The 17011-nt window shown below is 58.5% G+C and overlaps 2 protein-coding genes and 1 long non-coding RNA gene across 9 annotated transcripts; 1 reads left to right on the top strand and 2 right to left on the bottom strand.

Moving 5' to 3' along the window:
* Window positions 1–165: 165 nt before the first annotated feature.
* On the bottom strand, window positions 166–5825 carry GARIN5A (golgi associated RAB2 interactor 5A). Of its 6 annotated transcripts, none has more exons than XM_020886884.2 (5): window positions 5568–5825; window positions 5315–5459; window positions 4828–4958; window positions 923–1187; window positions 166–407 (listed from the first exon to the last, which is right to left on the bottom strand). In XM_020886884.2, exons 1-5 carry the CDS (start codon window positions 5684–5686, stop codon window positions 351–353), a joined length of 717 nt encoding a protein of 238 aa, XP_020742543.1. In that variant the 5' UTR covers window positions 5687–5825; the 3' UTR covers window positions 166–350. The 6 variants fall into 6 exon arrangements, with proteins under 6 accessions (XP_020742543.1, XP_020742545.1, XP_020742546.1 ...); XM_020886886.2 differs by having other exon boundaries at window positions 5315–5433; window positions 5581–5825; XM_020886887.2 differs by having other exon boundaries at window positions 5315–5433; window positions 5617–5825.
* A 73-nt stretch (window positions 5826–5898) lies between these two features.
* On the top strand, window positions 5899–12122 carry EMC10 (ER membrane protein complex subunit 10). 2 transcript variants are annotated; one of them, XM_070450445.1, is made up of 8 exons: window positions 5899–6116; window positions 7082–7154; window positions 8079–8188; window positions 8982–9086; window positions 9470–9651; window positions 9808–9901; window positions 10693–10779; window positions 10993–11082. In XM_070450445.1, the coding sequence occupies exons 1-7, from the start codon at window positions 6003–6005 to the stop codon at window positions 10777–10779; spliced, it is 765 nt and encodes a 254-aa protein (XP_070306546.1). In that variant the 5' UTR covers window positions 5899–6002; the 3' UTR covers window positions 10993–11082. The 2 variants fall into 2 exon arrangements, with proteins under 2 accessions (XP_070306546.1, XP_020742542.2); XM_020886883.2 differs by lacking the exon at window positions 10693–10779 and having other exon boundaries at window positions 10993–12122.
* A 2798-nt stretch (window positions 12123–14920) lies between these two features.
* Window positions 14921–16657, bottom strand: LOC110133156 (uncharacterized). The gene is made up of 2 exons (XR_002312699.2): window positions 15924–16657; window positions 14921–15759 (listed from the first exon to the last, which is right to left on the bottom strand). It is a non-coding gene; the product is annotated as an uncharacterized lncRNA (long non-coding RNA).
* Window positions 16658–17011: the final 354 nt, after the last annotated feature.

The raw sequence follows: 17011 nt of genomic DNA, 5'->3' as shown, positions 1-17011 counted from the left end.
GTGAGTGGGGAGGAGGCGGGCCGGCTGCAGTGGCAGCCAAGTAGGTCAAAGAGGAAGCCAAGGACTGACTTGGGGGCTACCCTTATGGGGTAGACATGCTGGAGTGGTGCGTGCGGGGCCCACGGAGCCAGACACCATGAACCCGAGACCACGCTGAGGCAGCCATTACTGAAAGAGCTGCTTCCGCCATGTTGAGTTGGTGACGATGGGGAAAGTGCTCATGACCCGGTTTTCTTGGTTCTTAAGTGGCCGATCTTTAGTAACTTTAATATTAATTCATCTGTCCGGCCCCACGGTAGGGGACACTTTGATCTCTGGTCTTTTGGTGACCTCAAAGAACGTTGGAGGCGTCAGAGTCCCCAGAGTTCAGACATCTGTGGGTCCAGTCTGGCTTCCATGGCTTGAAGCTGCGTACAAGAGAGAGCTGGTCTCAGATGCTTTGTGGCTGTATCTGCTGTTTGGGGGATGGGTGAGTGGGCCTTCTGTACTGTCTAGGAAGACGTGGGGAGCAGGGGATTCTCAAGGAAGGGGCCCCATAGGTTCCAGTGTCCCCACCTTCAAAGACTTGTGTCTTTCCCCTCCCCAGGCCTTCCGGGTAACTGGCCCCTGGCCTGGCCAACTCTTCAAGGCCTAGGCATTCCCTCTCCAGATCCCAGCGTGTTAGGTCAAGGGGAGGGAGGCTGGGTAGGCAGTGCCCCATTAGGAAACCATCGCCACCTCTGCTGGCGCATCAAGGCCCTGCGGACCTTGCTCTGTTTTGAGAGCCTCCTGAACTCTGAGCAGAGACAGCACACCCTTTCAGAACTCAGGAGTCTGGGCCCCGGGTCACCTCCACTCTCAGATCCCGGATCCCGCCCCTCAACTCCCTCCTTCTCTACGGAGCCAGGAGTCCAGCCCCGCCCACGCCCCTCCCCCTCCTCGCCTCTCCCGCCGTCAGATCCCCGTCCTCGTCCCCGTCCTCGTCGTCCTCCAGCGCCGAGTAGTCCTGGGTGAAAGGCACGGCTCCCTGGGCCGAGTGGAACCGCAGGCGGTAGAGCAGCCGCACCCACTGGCCGAACTCTCGGTCGCGGCTCTCGGGCGGGGACCGCAGCTGCAGGTAGAAGGCGCGGCCGGTGCGGAACTTGACCTTGAGCTGCCAGCGGCTTTCGTCGTGGACGAAGAGCTGGACGAACTGCAACGGGAACAGCCTGGGCGGGTGGAAGGGGCGGCTTCAGCATCTGACCCTTCCAGGCGCCAGCAGCGCCCACCCCAGCGCCCCTCTCCGCCCCCGGAAGGAGTCCTTTGTCACTTTCTCTGCCTCTTGGATTTTATCCATCTCAAACTTTCGTCCAGACACGGAGCCCATCTGTGTCTCCCGCTGGTCCTCCTCCTCCTGAACGCGAGACTCGAATAGATAGCTGCTTACTTGAAATTAACATTTGGATGTTGGATCGACATCGGACACAACGTCCAACAGCTGAATTCCTGACCTAAGCCCAACCCCAAACCTGCTCCTCTTCGTCTTCGTCTTAACTATATCCTCCCACTTGCTCAGCCAGAAATTGTGCGAGTCGCTCCTGATCCGTCTTTTTGACATTTTTAACCGATCTTACAAAGTCCTGATGGCTCCACCGTTAAAATGTACTGATATTAATACTCAAAATCCGACCATTTCTAAGTCTCCACAATTTCCCGCTTTCACCCCAGTCTGTTCCCACACTGCCGCCAGAGGGCTCCAATCAACACCCGGGTGAAATGGGGGCGTGCTCAGCCGTGTCCGATTCTTTGTGACACATGGACGGTAGCCCGCCGGGCTCCTCGGTCCATGGGGTTGTCCAGGCAAGAACACTGGAATGGATTGCCACTGCCTCCTCCAGGGGATCTTCCTGACCCAGGGATCAAACCCGTGTTTCCTGCGTCTCCTGCATTACAGGTGGATTCTTGGCCTCAGAGTCACATCAACACCAGAGTTAGCTCAAATTGCTCCCAGGGCTCAGAGGAAACAGAGTCCTGGTCTTGACCGCTAGGTTTTGCAGGCTCTGTGCCGCTTTGTGCCTTCTCTGTCCTCCCCTCCCGCCCTTTCTCCTGGTTTACCGTCTCCAGCCATACTGGTCCTACTGTTCCATAAACCTGCCAGGCTTGGTCCTACCCCAGGACCTTTGCACAGGCTGTTTCCTCTGCCCAAAATCTTCCTCCAACCATCCCCATGGCCTGCCCTCTTCATCTCAAGAGAAGGGTTGCCCCTGTTTCTCAAGAGGCACCTTCTCAGGGAGAAGATCTGTTTACAACCTCCTGCTTATTTACAACCATATCTGCCCTTGCTGACCTCCCCATGACCACCCCTCACCCCCTTCTGATTTGTCTCCACAGACCTCAGCCACTGGACAAATTGACATCTATTCTGTCTGCCTTCCTAGTAGAAGGTGAGCTTGAGGGCAGAGAGTTTGGTCCAGTTTTTTCCACTGCTGTTTCCTTCATATCCAGAGCTGACCCACAGTCCATGCTCAATGAATGCTCACTGAGTATCGAATACATGAATCGCTCAGGCCCCCAGCCTAATTCAATGCCCAAAAAAGGCAGCGGAGGAAACAATCCAGACAGGATGGGTAATTTGGCAGAGATCACACAGCAAGAATTTGAACCCAAGTCTTACCAAGGTTCTTAGCAACACTGGGTAGCTACACACCACCCCCCTCAGGCCCAGCAATGTATCTCCAGAAACTGACTTCACACCCTCCCGGCTGTGCATGGATGTCCCCTGCCTGCTGCACTGGTAGTCACCCCAGGCACAGGACACATCCGTGTCCCTCATAGGTGACTCGATCTGTTATTACGCTCCCCAAATGGAAGAATAACAGCTGACATTTTCAGAGCGCATACTCTGTGCCAGGTGCTGTTCCAAGTGTTTCACATTTACTCAGTTTATCCCCTGACAGCCCTGGAAAGTGGGTTCTCCTCTTATCCCCATGTTGCAGGTGAGGAAACTGAGACCCAGACAGGTAGGAAGCTTGGCCAAAGGCAGAGAAGAAGGGGTGAAGCCAGGATTTGAACCCAAGCTGTCTGAAGGCAGCCATTCGTTCAAGGACATTCCCTATTAGGTTATCTCAGCAAGAGGCAGATGCAAGCTTGGTGCCCAAGGGGGTGGAGTTTGTTGAATGGTGTGTCCAAAAGAGGACTTGTCCATCCCAGCACAGAATCGCCCAGGGCTGGAAGCTGGTTAGAAGTGAGGGGCTGGGGGGTGAGTCTAGAGGCTGAGTTGGCAGAGCAGGCTCAATGATGTTACTTCCGTATTATGATTTATGGTGGGAGAAGGCAGAGTGCTGAAGGAGATTACAAGGAGATCAAAGACTCCTTCTCAGCACCAACCTTGATATTCTTCCAACTGCAAGTTGTGACTCAAGTGGTGGGATACAATTAATATTGAAAAGAAAAGGGAGGTGTGGTAGAGAATGTCTCAGTACAGGGTTCTGACAACAGAATACTGCTTTGTGAAATGTTTTCAACTTATCCAGGGCGGATAAATAAAGGCTGTATGTAGCTTCAAGTTCGTTCAGGTCAGAATCATTATACCACTGAATGAGTTGCAAAAAAAAAAAAAAAAACCAAAACAAACCTTTTTGGATTTCAGAATTGCAAATAAAGGATTGTGTGTCTGTGTGTGTGTTTGTGATAATGTGACTCCATTCTTCCTTCATTCCTCCCCTCCCTTTCCCTGCCCCGTTTCTTTCATTAACTATGAGATGTAGGTGGTGCTAGTGGTAAAAGAACCCGCTTGCCAATACAGGAGACATAAGGGTCACAGGTTCAATTCCTGGGTCAGGAAGATACCCTGAAGGAGGGCATGGCAATCCACTCCAGTATTCTTGCCTGAAGAATCCCATGGACAGAGGAACCTGGTGGGCTACAGTCCACAGCGTTGCAGAGTCAGACATTACTGAAATGACTTAGCACACATGCAATAAAAAAAAAAAAAAGAAAGCCACGGGCAGAATGTTTCTGTAAATATACTCTATTCATGTAAATGCTTTGGTATTTGCAGCTGGAGTTGGAGGCAGGAGCCTAGGATGGGAGAAAGGTGTATTTTGTGCTGTGTGTGTCTTGTACCTTAGAGTGTTTTTGCATTACTTTTTCAATGAAAAAACAAAACAAAACACAAAGACCTGCAGGGACAGTGTGGAGAGAGTGGCCTGAGAGCTCCAGAATCCAGGGGGCTGGTCGTGAAGAGCAGGTGGTTCCAATCCAGGACACCCCTGACTCACACTAGGACCCTGGCCAAGTGGCTCCCCTCTCTGGGCCTCAGTTTTTCTTTCTGAGGATGGGGTTAAAGGGCCCCAGCATACCATGCAGTGAAACTGAAGTTGCTCAGTTGTGTCTGACTCTGCAACCCCATGGACTGTAGCCTACCAGGCTCCTCCATCCATGGGATTTTCCAGGCCAGAGTACTGGAGTGGGTTGCCATGTCCTTCTCCAGGGGATGTTCCCAACCTAGAGATCAGACCCGGGTCTCCTGCATTGCAGGCAGTCACTTTACCATCTGAGCCACCAAGGAAGCCCATGCAGTAGGTGCTGCATAAATGGTCGCTCTCCTGACCCCTACCAGGGTGTGGCCATGGGCTGTCCCCCTCATGTCCATCTATCCCTGATTGCTGATCCCTGCAGATGGCCCTGTGTGTGTGTGTGTGTGTGCGTGTGTGTTCTCCTGGGTGGACTGGTAGCCCAGAGAGGGCCGGCAGCCATCCATGGCTCCTGGCCCTGGGGGCCATCCAGGTGAAAGGAGGTGCTTCAGGGGACCTAGGGTGCCCAGAGCTGGGGAGGAAGGCAGTGTAGGCTGGGGGTGGGGGCAGTCACCCAAAGAGCTGCAGGTGTCCGTTCTCCTTGGCAGGGCCCGCCAGAAGCAACAGGTCTGGGAGTTCCAGGGCTGGACTGGAGGCTGCCACTCCCATGGTGACCTTGTTGGCAACTTCTCCTAACCGGGTCACCTGGGCCGGGGGAGGGGTGGCGACAGAGGTTAGAAGCTGGACAAATGGGGAGCACGGTCGGGGAGGGATCAGAGGTCAGGAATTTTGGTAGGATTAAGGGGCATGAACCAAGAAAGTCAACCATCAAGAAGAGGATCAGATATCTTGGGGTCAAAGGTCGAGTCACCTGGGTATGAAGTCAGGGACATGGACTGAGGGAATCAAAGGTTAGCAGTCACAGAGGAACTAAAGGTTTGGAGGTATTGGCGGGCGTGGGGTGTGGAGGTCAGGAGATGGGTGGTAAGGTGAGCAGAGGTTCCCTGCGTCAGGAAGTCGGGGCCCAGGCTTCGGCGCAGAGGGTTCTGGGGCTCCCGCACCTGCACGAAGTTGCTCTCAAAGATGGGGAAGTCTCGCAGCTGGTCGAATTCGCCGCTCAGGAGATGGCGCTGGAGCCGTCCGGGCCGGCCCGTGGGACAGGCTGGAACCAGGGGGCGTTCTACAGAAGCGGCGAAGTTCGCAGACCTATTCCAAGAGGCTGGGTAGGGGTTCCCTACCCAGGGCGGACAGCCCCGCGCGGAGGGTAGGGGGTTCCCGGCTACCGGTCTCCGCATCGCAGGCCCCATCCCTCACCTGGTTCCCGCACCTGGTCCAACCCTCCAGGACCGGTTCCACTTCTCACCTGCCATCACGCCTGGTCCCGCCTCACCTGCTCCACCGAAGGCCGGCTTAGGCTCGGGCTCCCGTTTCATCGCAACGCCCCGCCCCTTGGGAGGAGCGGAGCGCGGTGCCCAGGGAGAAAACGGGAGGGCGGGGCCGCGGGCTCTGTGACGTCACAGCGAGGCGGATGGCGTCGACACGTGACGTCACCAGAGGGGGCGGTACCCGGACTCCCAGAGGGAGCAGCGGTCGCCCAGCGACGTCAGGCCGCGGTAGCGGGTGGGCGCTAGTGCGCAGTCGCAAGAAGCCGGCGCAGGCGCACGGGCGACGGGATGCGGCCCGTTGCTCCCGGCGTGCTCCGCGGCGCCCGCCTGACTCCAGCCTCTGGGCTGGAGGAAAGGGCCCGAGATGTCTGTCCCTGCCGCTGGGGCGACTCGACTGCTCCTCCTCTTGCTGGTGGCGGCAGCAGCGCCCAGCCGGGCGCGGGGTAGTGGCTGCCGGTCCGGAGCCACTGTGCGGGGAGTGAGTACTTATTCGCTTTGCACAGAGGGCAGGGCCGCCGGAGATCGCGGTCTTGGGTCTTTGGGTCGGTTAAGGTGGGAACGAGGCTGCGCAGGGCCGGGAGGGAAGACGAGATGAAAACCGTGCAAAGCGAGGCTGCAGTCCTGCGCGTGCATGAGGCCTGGGAGAAAGCGAGAGGTTAGAGAGGCCCTAACTCGTGAATATGCATAAGGAGGCGGGGCTCGGATGGGTTTTTTGGCCCCAAGGCTATCGGTGCGGTGAAAACTTGGCTGCACCCAAAGAGGAGATCGGGGCAAGAACTTCTTTAAGTTTCGAGCGCTTGGGATCCGCAGTCATGAATATGCTTGAGGATGTGTGGCCCGGGTGGAATCTTGGCAAATCAGACGTCGGGGCGTCTAAAATGAAAATGGCGAGGGTGGTCTCGAAAGAGTGGACGAGTTCCGTCTCCCGCATACACGTGGGGTGGGCGGAATGTTGAGCTCGAGGATTAAAATCTGGAACGAGGTAGCGCAGGCTTGAGGGTGGAGAGTGGAGTATTCAGAGGTTGGAGAAATTTGGAGAGTTGGAGGAAAGGAAGGCCTGAAATCTTGAATTTGCTTGATGGCGGCATCGTGACTGTTGAGGCTTAAGGTGACACCGAGGTCACTTGGATGTTAGCTTGTGAAGGATACCCTTTAACTCATGAATATTTATGATGCTAGGCGTGAAAGTGACCTGGAGGTAGTTGCCTTGAAAACGAGGCAACTGGTTTGTAGGCTCTGGTTTTCTGGGGCTCGTCCAGATCATGAATTTTCATGAAATGGTCAGATTCCGGTGGAATCGTGAGCATGCATCAGTGTTTGGATATGGGTATGAAAATAAGGCTCTTCCAGCAGCCTACGGGTCTATGTGTCCTGGGGTTCCTGGATCCTGCCGGACTGAGGACTCTGATGGTCCTTAAGTGGGTCCCTTTCTGTCACGCGCAGGTGGGGGTGGAAGGTCGAGAAGGCGAGGGCTGCGGCACCGTGGGGCTGCTACTGGAGCACTCATTTGAGATCGGTGAGTCCAACAACGTCCTGACCTGGACACTTAGTCACTGCCCTGTGAATTCAGGTGCCTCCCTATGTGATACACGTCATCCATTCACTCACAGCTTTGCACTTGGGAGTGTGTTTGCATTAACACGGGGGAGTTGGATGGGGGAAGGATAGAAGCTCTGCTTTTGAATACCTCTATACTGGTAAGACAAATGCCCGTGTCAGAAAGGTCACTGTGGTGGTAATAAGCTCAGAGCAGACTTTCCTGACCACCTGTCCCGTGCCCTGCCCTGGTAGATGCTCCTCCTATATTAACTCAGACATCTTCAGAATAGTCATGCAAAGTAGGAGGTGGTAGGGATAGCCCCACTTCCCAGAAGAGCAAACCGAGGTGCAGAGGGACACCAGACAAGGTCCTTTTACAAGTGAATGGCGGAGTCAGGACCTGCTCTAAAGCCCAGCTTAAACTGCGTTAATGCACTAATGCATCCAGACTCCCAGATATGTCAGTGTGGCCCAGGGGTTCATAATCCAGTCTGAGGCCCCAGACTCTGGAGTGGGGGGCGTTCATGATAACCATTGAAGCTGGGACCCTCTGCAGACCTCTCCAGTCAGAGCCTGCCATCTGCCCAAGAAAGCCTGGCCTTGGGAGTGCCCAAGCTCTGTACCCTGTGGTCTGCAACTGGGGAAGCTGAGGGCCAGATAGGTTATGTGAGTGACCCTGGGTCACCTGGCAAGTTGGAGACCAGGTTTAGGAGCTGTGGGGTCTGGGCACCTATCGTGGGTTGCCCCGGGAGGCAGGAGGGCAAGACAAGGTGGTGGTGTCCCCAGTTTTTAGGTGGAACAATGAGGGCTCAGAGTGGGGAGGTGACCTGGTCGCTGCGAGGTTGACAGGTGTTGTGGCTGGGAGGTCGCTGAGTCCAGGTGTGCCCCCCCCCACCCCCAGATGACAGTGCCCACTTCCGGAAGCGGGGCTCGCTGCTCTGGAACCAGCAAGACGGCACCTTGTCTTTATCACAGCGGCAGCTCAACGAGGAGGAGCGGGGCCGGCTCCGGGTGAGGAGGGGACCCCGGCTTTGCTGGAATGGGGGGGCACGTGCCTCGGAGCATAGCATGCGTACTTCCGGGTCCTCCTTGGGGAGGGTGTGGGGAGGTACCGGGCTCAAGTGGGGCTCTGGACAGCAGGGTGGAGAAAGGGAGGAAGGAGAGGAGAGAGGCCAGCTAGCTGACTTTGGGGGGAAGCTCACAAAAGCTGCCACAGGCCACTGCTGCTCTGCCCCTTTGGACAGATGGAGCCGTGGGGGAGGCGGGAGATACAGGCTTCTTTTGGGCAGCTGCGGGCCCCTGGGTGCCCTCCCTGTGGGAGATAGCAGGGTGACGTCCACCTGGACCAGCACGGTGCCCATGTGATTCCTGTCACCCCCAGAGGGAATTTGCTACTCCTAGAACTGGGGAGTCCCTGGCCTTCCCTGGTGGCTCAGTGGTTAGGACCATGCTTTCACTGCAGTGGGCCCAGGTTCCATCCGCTGTTGGGGAACTAAGATCCCAGAAGCCACCTGGCGCGACCCCAAAAAAGAAAGAAGAAAAGGATTAACAGGAGCCTGGGTGTGGGACTGGACCCAGACCTGGGGGCAGCGTTCTTGGGGACTTGTTCCCTCGCTGGGCCGGGCTCTGCTCTCCTCATGGTGGTCTTCCCTCCCGCTTCCCCTTTGCCCAGTGGGGCAGGCCAGTGGGAGGAGTCTTGGGCTTGGCTGGGCCTTCCTGGCTGGGGGCCCCGTGGGGGGTGCAGACTTGGTGGGGGCTGGGCGCTGCCTCGCTCACCACCACCTCTTCCTCTCCGCCCTTGCAGGACGTGGCAGCGCTGAATGGCCTGTACCGTGTCCGGGTCCCGCGGCGGCCTGGGGCCCCTGATGGCTCAGAAGCCGGAGGCTACGTCTCCTCCTTTGTCCCCGCGGTGAGTCAGCAACGAGGACTGGGCCCCATCCTTGCTTCGCCCAACCGCTCCAGCCTAGGTCCTACTGTTCGGCCTCCATTGTCTGTGGCCCAGCATTTAAGGATGGGGAAGGCTCGGACCTGGTTTTGCCTTTGAGGGTCTCCTGGGCTGGAGAGGGGCAGTCCAGTTGGCGGGGGCTCCAATGGGGCAGCTCAGGGCCTTGTGGGCGCTGGAGAGGCTGCTGATTCCACCTGAGGTTGGTGGGGTGGGAGGGGGTCACGTGGAGGGCTTTTAAAGATGCCTCTGGGGCCCCATGGGATGCGGGGGCGTGCTGGTGTGGGCGAAGCCTGGGCAGCAGCCCCTGCTGGCCCTCCTCCTCTCAGCCCCCTCCCCTCTGCCCGCAGTGCTCCCTGGTAGAGTCTCACCTCTCGGACCAGCTGACCCTGCACGTGGATGTGGCCGGCAACGTGGTGGGCGTGTCGGTGGTGACGTACCCTGGGGGCTGCCGGGGCCACGAGGTGGAGGACGTGGACCTGGAGCTGTTCAACACTTCTGTGCAGTTGCAGCCGCCGGTCACTGCGCCCGGGTGAGGATGGGGTGCTGGAAGGGGACAGAGCCAGGCCCCTCCGGGCCGGGCCAGCCTCCCACGCTGCCCCTCCCGCCACCCTTCTGGGCCCTCTGGGGGGGTGGGGGAGGTGGGGGCGCCTCATCCCATCTTCTGCTTCTACCCCTACCTTCCCAGGCCTGAGACAGCAGCTTTCATTGAGCGCCTGGAGATGGAGCAGGCCCAGAAGGCCAAGAACCCCCAGGAGCAGAAGTCCTTCTTCGCTAAATATGTGAGTGGGGTTCTGCACGCCCCTGAGGCCCTGGGGAAGGGCCCTCTCCCTCTCATCCTGAGTCCTGCTTCGTCCTGCTCAGCTCCCCTCCTCTATGCAGGGCCGGCTTGGTCTCTGTGCTCGTCTCCCTGGCCCCTGGGCAGAATGCTGGAGCCCCGCACCCGCCCTCCTGTGTCCGTTCGTGGCGGTGGTCACGGGGCATCCGGTCTCAGAAAACAGCCCGCCCTGGAGCTGGGCAGTGAGGGAGCCGGGGCCAGCTCACTGGGTGCCTGGGCCGGGCTCAGACCAGGGACAGGGAGTGTCAGTCTGTTCCATTTGGAGGGAGTGCAGAAGGGGGCGTGGTCGGGGAGGGGTGGGGTCCATGCCTACCGAGGACAGGAGAGGGGGCCTGAGCTGGGCTGGGGGTGGGGGCTGCAGGGTGGAAGGCAGAGATCCAGGGGAACAGGTTTAGAAAGGAGGGAATTGGGGAGGTGTCCTCCAGCCAGGCTGGGGAGGGGCCTGGGAGCCAAGGGTCCTTGGTGCTGGTGACGCTGGGGCTGGAGGAGGCCGTCCCACCCTGGGCCAGGGCAGGGGGCCGCGGAAGCCAGCGAGGTTGGGGCCTCCGGGCCTTGGGTATCAAGTCTGCGGGGCCTCAGGTAGCGTGCTGGTCGCTCCTGGGGTCAGGAGAACCAAACCACTGAGCTGCAGGCAAACGCGGCCTCCGCGGGCGCGCCCGGCCGGCCCGCTCTCCATGACGGCCGCCGGACGCTGCAGCCGCCGCTGGCCCTGACCTGCGCCCCCGCCCTCCTCAGTGGCACCTCATCCTGGGGGGGGCCGTGTTGCTCACAGCCCTGCGTCCTGCCGCCCCCGGGCCCGCACCGCCGCCGCACGAGGCCTGAGTGAGGACCCGCCCCCTCCCGCCTCCCCGCTCCCCGCAGCCCCCCAGCCCTCCCCCAGCCCGTAGTGCAGTAGGGGACCCGGGCCCGCTCTCCCCACGCCTCCCCTCACGCCGCGCCCACCTCCCCCACGGTGGCCAGGCCACCGCTGACCTCACCTCTCTTCTCTTGTCTCTCTGTCCGCCCGTCCATCCATCCCGTGCCGCCGGCTCACAGTGGATGTACATCGTCCCAGTCGTCCTCTTCCTCATGATGTCGGGAGCACCGGATGCGGGGGGCCAGGGCGGCGGCGGAGGCGGTGGTGGCGGAGGCAGCGGCCGGTGAGGGGCGCGGGGCCGGGGTGCCGCCCGCCCTCTTTCTCCCGGAGCACACCCTTCCTGCCCAGCATGCCCGCTCCCTTGGTCATCTTAGGAGGACTCTCCGGCCCGACCATCTCCCCGTCCCGTGGGTGTCGGAGGGCGCCCCCTCCCCATGTGTCCCTCCCCTCTTGTGCTTGGAGTTACTGTGGGTGTGGGGGTGGCTGGGTTCTGGGCCCTGCTGCACCCCACCTTCCCCCCTGGCTCCACCGCAGTGTAGAGCCCACGCTCCCGGTCCCCTGATCCCGCACCCCAAGCCCTGTGGGGTGGGAACATGCCTGGTTCTCTCCGGCCTCCGTGCCTTTATCTGGTCTCACCCCGCCAGGCCAGGGGGTCCCCCTCACTTGTCTGACACTGGATTGGGACACCAGCTTCCTCTCTGTGGTCTTGAGGGCACTCTGGGGGTCCCCAAAGCCCAGAGCTGGCACAGAGCAGGGGTGGGCCGGCCCTGGGCGCCCCCTTTTCACTCCGTCTGCACAGCCCTGCTCCCGCTGCTCTGGCCTGTATCTGCCCACGGCTCTAGTGGGAGTTGGGAATTCCTGCTATTAGTACGCCAGGCCCTCCAGAGGCTCTGGGGCTTGAACCAGTGATGCTGGAAGTCAAAACAGAGCTGACTACCGTGCAGCGGAGTCAGGGCCCAGATGATGTAGAGAACCCCTTTCCCAGCTGGTCTTTGCCCTGGGACTTTGCTGACTCCTTGCCATTTATCTCCCTTTCTCCTTCTGTCTATTTAAAAACATTGGCAACATAATTGAAATAGGTAAATGTTTGGGAAAGTTGCAGCTTGCAACTTAACAGGCAAACAGTTGTTAACTAGGCTAAGAGACTGTCAGGATGTACAGGCGCTACTGAATTCTGCGGGTGGCTAGGTGTGTGATTCAGAAACGTCAAAAATATGGCCGCCATTGTCATGGTAACAGTGACATCAGGCTCCACGGTGTGTATATGTGTAGCAGTTTATTAAAGAGAGCCCTAAATATTCAGCGTTCAGCTTGCCTCCTGCTTTATGTGGTTATAAATAGCGTGCCGTCGAAGGCTGTCACCTGCCTGTCCCTGGTGTGAGTTTGACTTCCCGAGGACTCATGACTCAAAGTAGAATTACAATAGGTTAGAGACATTTTGCGAGCAGACCGAATGGCCAAGGAAGATGCCTGGTGGAGTGTCCCTGATGACTCGATCAGGTAATTTTCCCTCCTGGAGTGACAGCCAGCACCAGCCAGCAGGGAAGGCTGTTGGCCGCTCTCTGTAACCAGAGTAGTAAGTTGGGGATTGTGCACTGACCTGTCCTTGCCGTTATGCTCCAGGTCTGTATCTTCTGCGGTTTTGTCCTTGGCCATGTCCAGAGAGTGGCCCTGTCTTCCGTGTGCCACCAGAAAGGGACACTGAGCTCACTCAGCCCGCCCTCCACCTACTTTTTTCACAAAATCTACGCTTGACCGAAATACAGGACTGCAGACCGCGGCGGCGCAGTTGATGTTTTTGAGAGCTGCTCTTGTCCTTTGCTTCATGGCGGTGTTTGTGTCTTTGAGTTCCTCTTGTGACTCATCGATGGTGCCGAGACCTCCGTGTGCCCTCTGTCTTCTGATGCCCTTGGATTCTAATCCTGCTGCGGCTCCCCCTGGCTCCAGGAGCTCAGAGCCCACTGGCCCTGCCCAGCCACCCCTCTGCCCAGTGACAAGAGGCCTGAGAAACACTGCCTCTGTGTTTTCAAGTGTGATGGTTGGGTCACACACCTGCCAGCATTGGGGGTTATTGGTTTGCCCACTTTTTTGGTAGCTTTAAGTCCTGAAAGGGTCCCCGAGTTGCTCTAACTGGCGTTTCTTTCTCCAACAGTAGGAGACGCTGCCCTGATATCTCTCCTGCTCCATGTGAATTCTGTCACTGACGCTTTCGTGGGCAGTGCTCTCAAATGAAGAGCTCTTGATCCTTTAGTTTGCAGCTGTGATCTCCTGCCAGTCATTTGCTGGACCATTTTTTTTTTTAGTAACCTGAGATCTGAGGTCTTTATCTGATTACTTCCTTCTTAGACTTTCTCAGCCACTCTCAAGCCGGCAGAGTTACTCTGTGGCATATTCTAGTCAGTGTCCGAGCTGGTGCCGGTTCCCTGGGGCTCTGTCCCGGTTAAACTTCTCTTCTCAGTCTTGCCTGTCCCTGGAGAGTGCAGTCAGTTTTCTTTTGATTGATCAGGGTATCTGGGGATATCAAACGAAACCCAAAGGATTCTGTAGCATCCAATGCACAGAGCCTTCTGCTCACCCCAGCCCGGCACCTCTTCCCTGCACTGGGGGGCAGCCCGAGCTTTCAGTCTCCTGCGCCTGACTCTGTAGAAACTCCTTTGAGAAATAAGCAAGTCTATGTACACAGTTTTTGCAAAAATATGTTACCCCAGCTCCCCACCCCCACCCCACCACCTGACAAGTCAGGGAGGTTTCCGTGTCTGATATGGAGTGGTTCTCCTTGCACCTCATGGCTGGCTCTGAGTGGATCCTACTGGTCTCCTGTCGATGGACCTTTGGGTGCTGCAGGGATCCCTTTGTGCCTGCTTGATTCCCCACTCGTGTATGGGACCCCCAACCCCCACCTCCATAGACCAGCCGCCCGTTCACATTGGAGCTTGGGAGCAACCCTTCCTGATGGCTCCCAAGCCCGTCTCCAGCCCCGACTCCCCTCCAGGTTCTCTAGACCCCAGGCTCCTTCCCCTTGTGCCCTGGGGACCGATGAGGGAGTCTGGGTCACCCAGGAATCTGGGTGGCGCTAGAGGTAAAGAACCCGCCTGCAGATGCTGGAGACGAAAGAGACACAAGTTCGATTCCTGGATCGGGAAGATCCCTTGGAGGCGGGCATGGCAACCCATTCCAGTCTTCTTGCCTGGAGAATCCCCTGGACAGGGGAACCTGGTGGGCTTCAGTCCATGGGTCACACAGTCAGACACGACTGAAGCGACTTAGCACAAATGCACAGAGATGGACACGCCCCACAGTGAGTGGTGCTGCCCCTACCCCCAGCCTCAGACCAGCGGGCTGGGCCACCTGCCCATTGTTCTTCCCTGCCTCCTCCCTTCACCTGTGGCCCCAGCCCTGGCCTCCTCCTCCTGCACCCGGACCCCCTCCCCAGCCTCCAGTGTGCCCCCTCCAGGCCCTCCCCCTCATGGAGGGCTTTTTGACTCAGAGCCGCCTCTGCTCTTTGGCTTCCCAGCCCTCAGCCTGGCCTGTGAGGCCCTCTGGTCTCCTCTTCCGCCTCGTGAATCACTACCCCAGCCTTGGTTCCTGATTCACTTAGATGCCCCCAGGCCAGATTGCAGACACCTTCCCTCCTCTCCCATGCCCACAGCCCCACCGCTCCTCGTCCTGTCTCATGCCTTCCTCTCAGCCCCCGCCGAGCTCAGCCCTCACTCTCTCCGGCTTCTTCACCCTAGCCTCCTGAGGTCTGGTCTAAAACAGGTGAGCACCCGCAAGGCAAATACTCAGTGGAGGGAAGGCCCCTCCCCAATTTCCCACCCCACAGAATGCCACCTGTTCCCTGGCACTGGGGAAACCCCTCCCCCCACCTAGGCCTTCATACTGTCATCTGGGTTATTGAGAAGAGCTGGCTCAGCCATAAAGAGCCTGCCTGCCAGTGCCGGAGATGAAAGAGACGTGGGTTTGATCCCTGGGTGGGGAAGATCCCCTGGAGAAGGAAATGGCAACCCACTCCAGTATTCTTGCCTGGGAAATCCCATGGACAGAGGAGCCCAGCGGGCTCCGTGAAGTTGCAAAGAATTGGACGTGACTGAGCACACACACAAGATAGTTGTTTGGCAAGTATTCTTTTAAAATATATTAATATAAGGTTGATTTTAGTGTTTTTAAAGAATGTTTTCCACCCCAAGTTGTGCATTGAAGCAGTAGCATCTGGAAACAACTCTAGAGGTTTATCTAGCCAGAGAGACTCCAGGTGAGGATCAGGGACTAATGTTTGGCTGGCTGTCAGCCATTCACTTTTCCTTGCAGCCACCTTGCATTCAGATAGTTCATGGTAGAGGAATCAAACTCAATTTGATTCCAATTCCTAGAAATAGGCTCCCCAGCACATTGTATAAACTGAATCCCACTCTCCTGCGTTTCCCAAAGCACTGACCTGCGTTTCCATGGCAATGCAGGAGAGAACCCACCACCCGTGATTTGGAAACACATGCAGTTGGAGCTCTAAGCTGGCATACCAAGAAGCTTGCTGAGTATGACGTCTATACATTGGTTAGGCGTAGAAGAGTTTTTGATTTTTACAGAATTTGGCAAATCCTCTCTCCGCCCGCTCCAGGCCCCCCCTCACCCCCAGGCAGTGTCCTCTGGGGCCGCCGGTCCCAGTGTCTGTTAGAGCTGGGTTGCAGTTTTGTCTTCCGCCGGTAGGTGGCGATGGACGACCGCAGTCCGAGAGAGCCTGTCCGGTGACCGATCCTGGGGCCTCTCGCCGACCCACGTGGGCCGTCTTGGCGGAGAAAAGGGCTCTGCGGGGGGCGCCGTGGGTTCTCTGGAAACGCCGTCGGGGCTCCCTTGAGGCCTCCGTCCTGGTGGATGCTGGTCTTCAGGCCCGCCTGGCGCCTGTTTCCTCATCGGTGGAGTCGGCGGTGGGCGAAGTCCTCCCACGCCGCCTGAGGAAGGGACGACGGCGGAGGGTTGGGGAGGAGAACGGCGCGGGAAGGAGGCCGCCCCGTCCTCACCAAGCTCAGGCCCGGGTCCACGGCTCAGCAGAGTCAAGGCGCCGATTCCCCGTCAAGTGCAGGGCGTCCCACCCGGTCCCCGCCCCGCCACCTACCTGCTGTGTCTTTAGGCAGCTCGCTTCCAGCCTCTGAGCCCGTTCCTCGTTCCCCTCACGGGGGGCCGACTTGATCCCTCCAGGCAGCGTCCAGAGTCCGGGGCGGACAGGAAAGAGAGAGAGAAAATTGGTGTCACATAGGTTCTTCCAGCTCGGGGGCTCCGGCCTGACAGCCCTGCCCCCGGATCCCTGGCTAGGAGACTCCGTCAGCTCAGAACTTGGGAACCTGAGAGTCCCAAGGGCGGGAGGGCGGCCCTGGGAGCCCGCGGGGTGAGGACGCGAGGCTGGGAGGGGCCTCCCAGGACGGAGAGAGAGAAGACTGATCCAGAGAGGGGAGAGGAAGGAGAAGGGAAGGTGGGAGGGGTAGGGAAGAGCCACGAGGGAGAGAGCGAAAGAGGATGGGTGAGGAAGGCGACTGAGAGGAAAGGAGAGATGGAGGCGGGGAGGGAGAAGGAGAGAGAGGGGAGAGGAGGGGAGAGAGTGCAGGAGGGGGGGGGATGGAGACAGGAGGGGAGACAGCCGTGGGGGGGGGCGGGGGGAGAAGGAAGGGGGAGAGGGGGAGGGGAGGAAATGCAGGAGAGGGGGGCCGTTCAGAGGGGATGGGGGGGCGGGGAAACGGGGACTGAGCGAGGCCCTGAGGGAAGGCGGGGAAGAGAGAGGAGGGGAAGACAGGTGGGGAGGGAGCCGTGGGGGGGGGGCGGGGAGAGGAGGGGGGAGGGGGAGGGAAGGTGGGACGGGGGGAGGGGGAGGGACGGGGGGAGGGGGGACAAAGAGGAGAAGCAGGGGGAGGAGGCGGTCAGACCCGAGAGGGAAGGGAGAGAGAGACGGTGAGGACTAGGAGAGGAAGAGAGCAAAGTGGGTGGGTGAAGGGAGCAAGTAGAAAGAAGGAAGGAGAGAGAGAGAGGGAGAGAAAGAGAGAGATAGGAGAGACAGGGAGAGAGAGAGAGGGAGAGGGAGAGAAAGAGAGAGATAGGAGAGACAGGGAGAGAGAGAGAGGGAGAGGGAGAGAAAGAGAGAGATAGGAGAGACAGGGAGAGAGAGAGAGGGAGAGGGAGAGAAAGAGAGAGATAGGGGAGAGAGAGAGAGGG

This window comes from Odocoileus virginianus, chromosome 20 (genome assembly GCF_023699985.2).
Source record: "Odocoileus virginianus isolate 20LAN1187 ecotype Illinois chromosome 20, Ovbor_1.2, whole genome shotgun sequence".
In the NCBI taxonomy this organism is placed as follows: domain Eukaryota; kingdom Metazoa; phylum Chordata; class Mammalia; order Artiodactyla; family Cervidae; genus Odocoileus; species Odocoileus virginianus.
The sequence above is the reverse complement of the archived record's forward strand: the minus strand, read 5'-3'. Positions and strand labels throughout refer to the sequence as shown.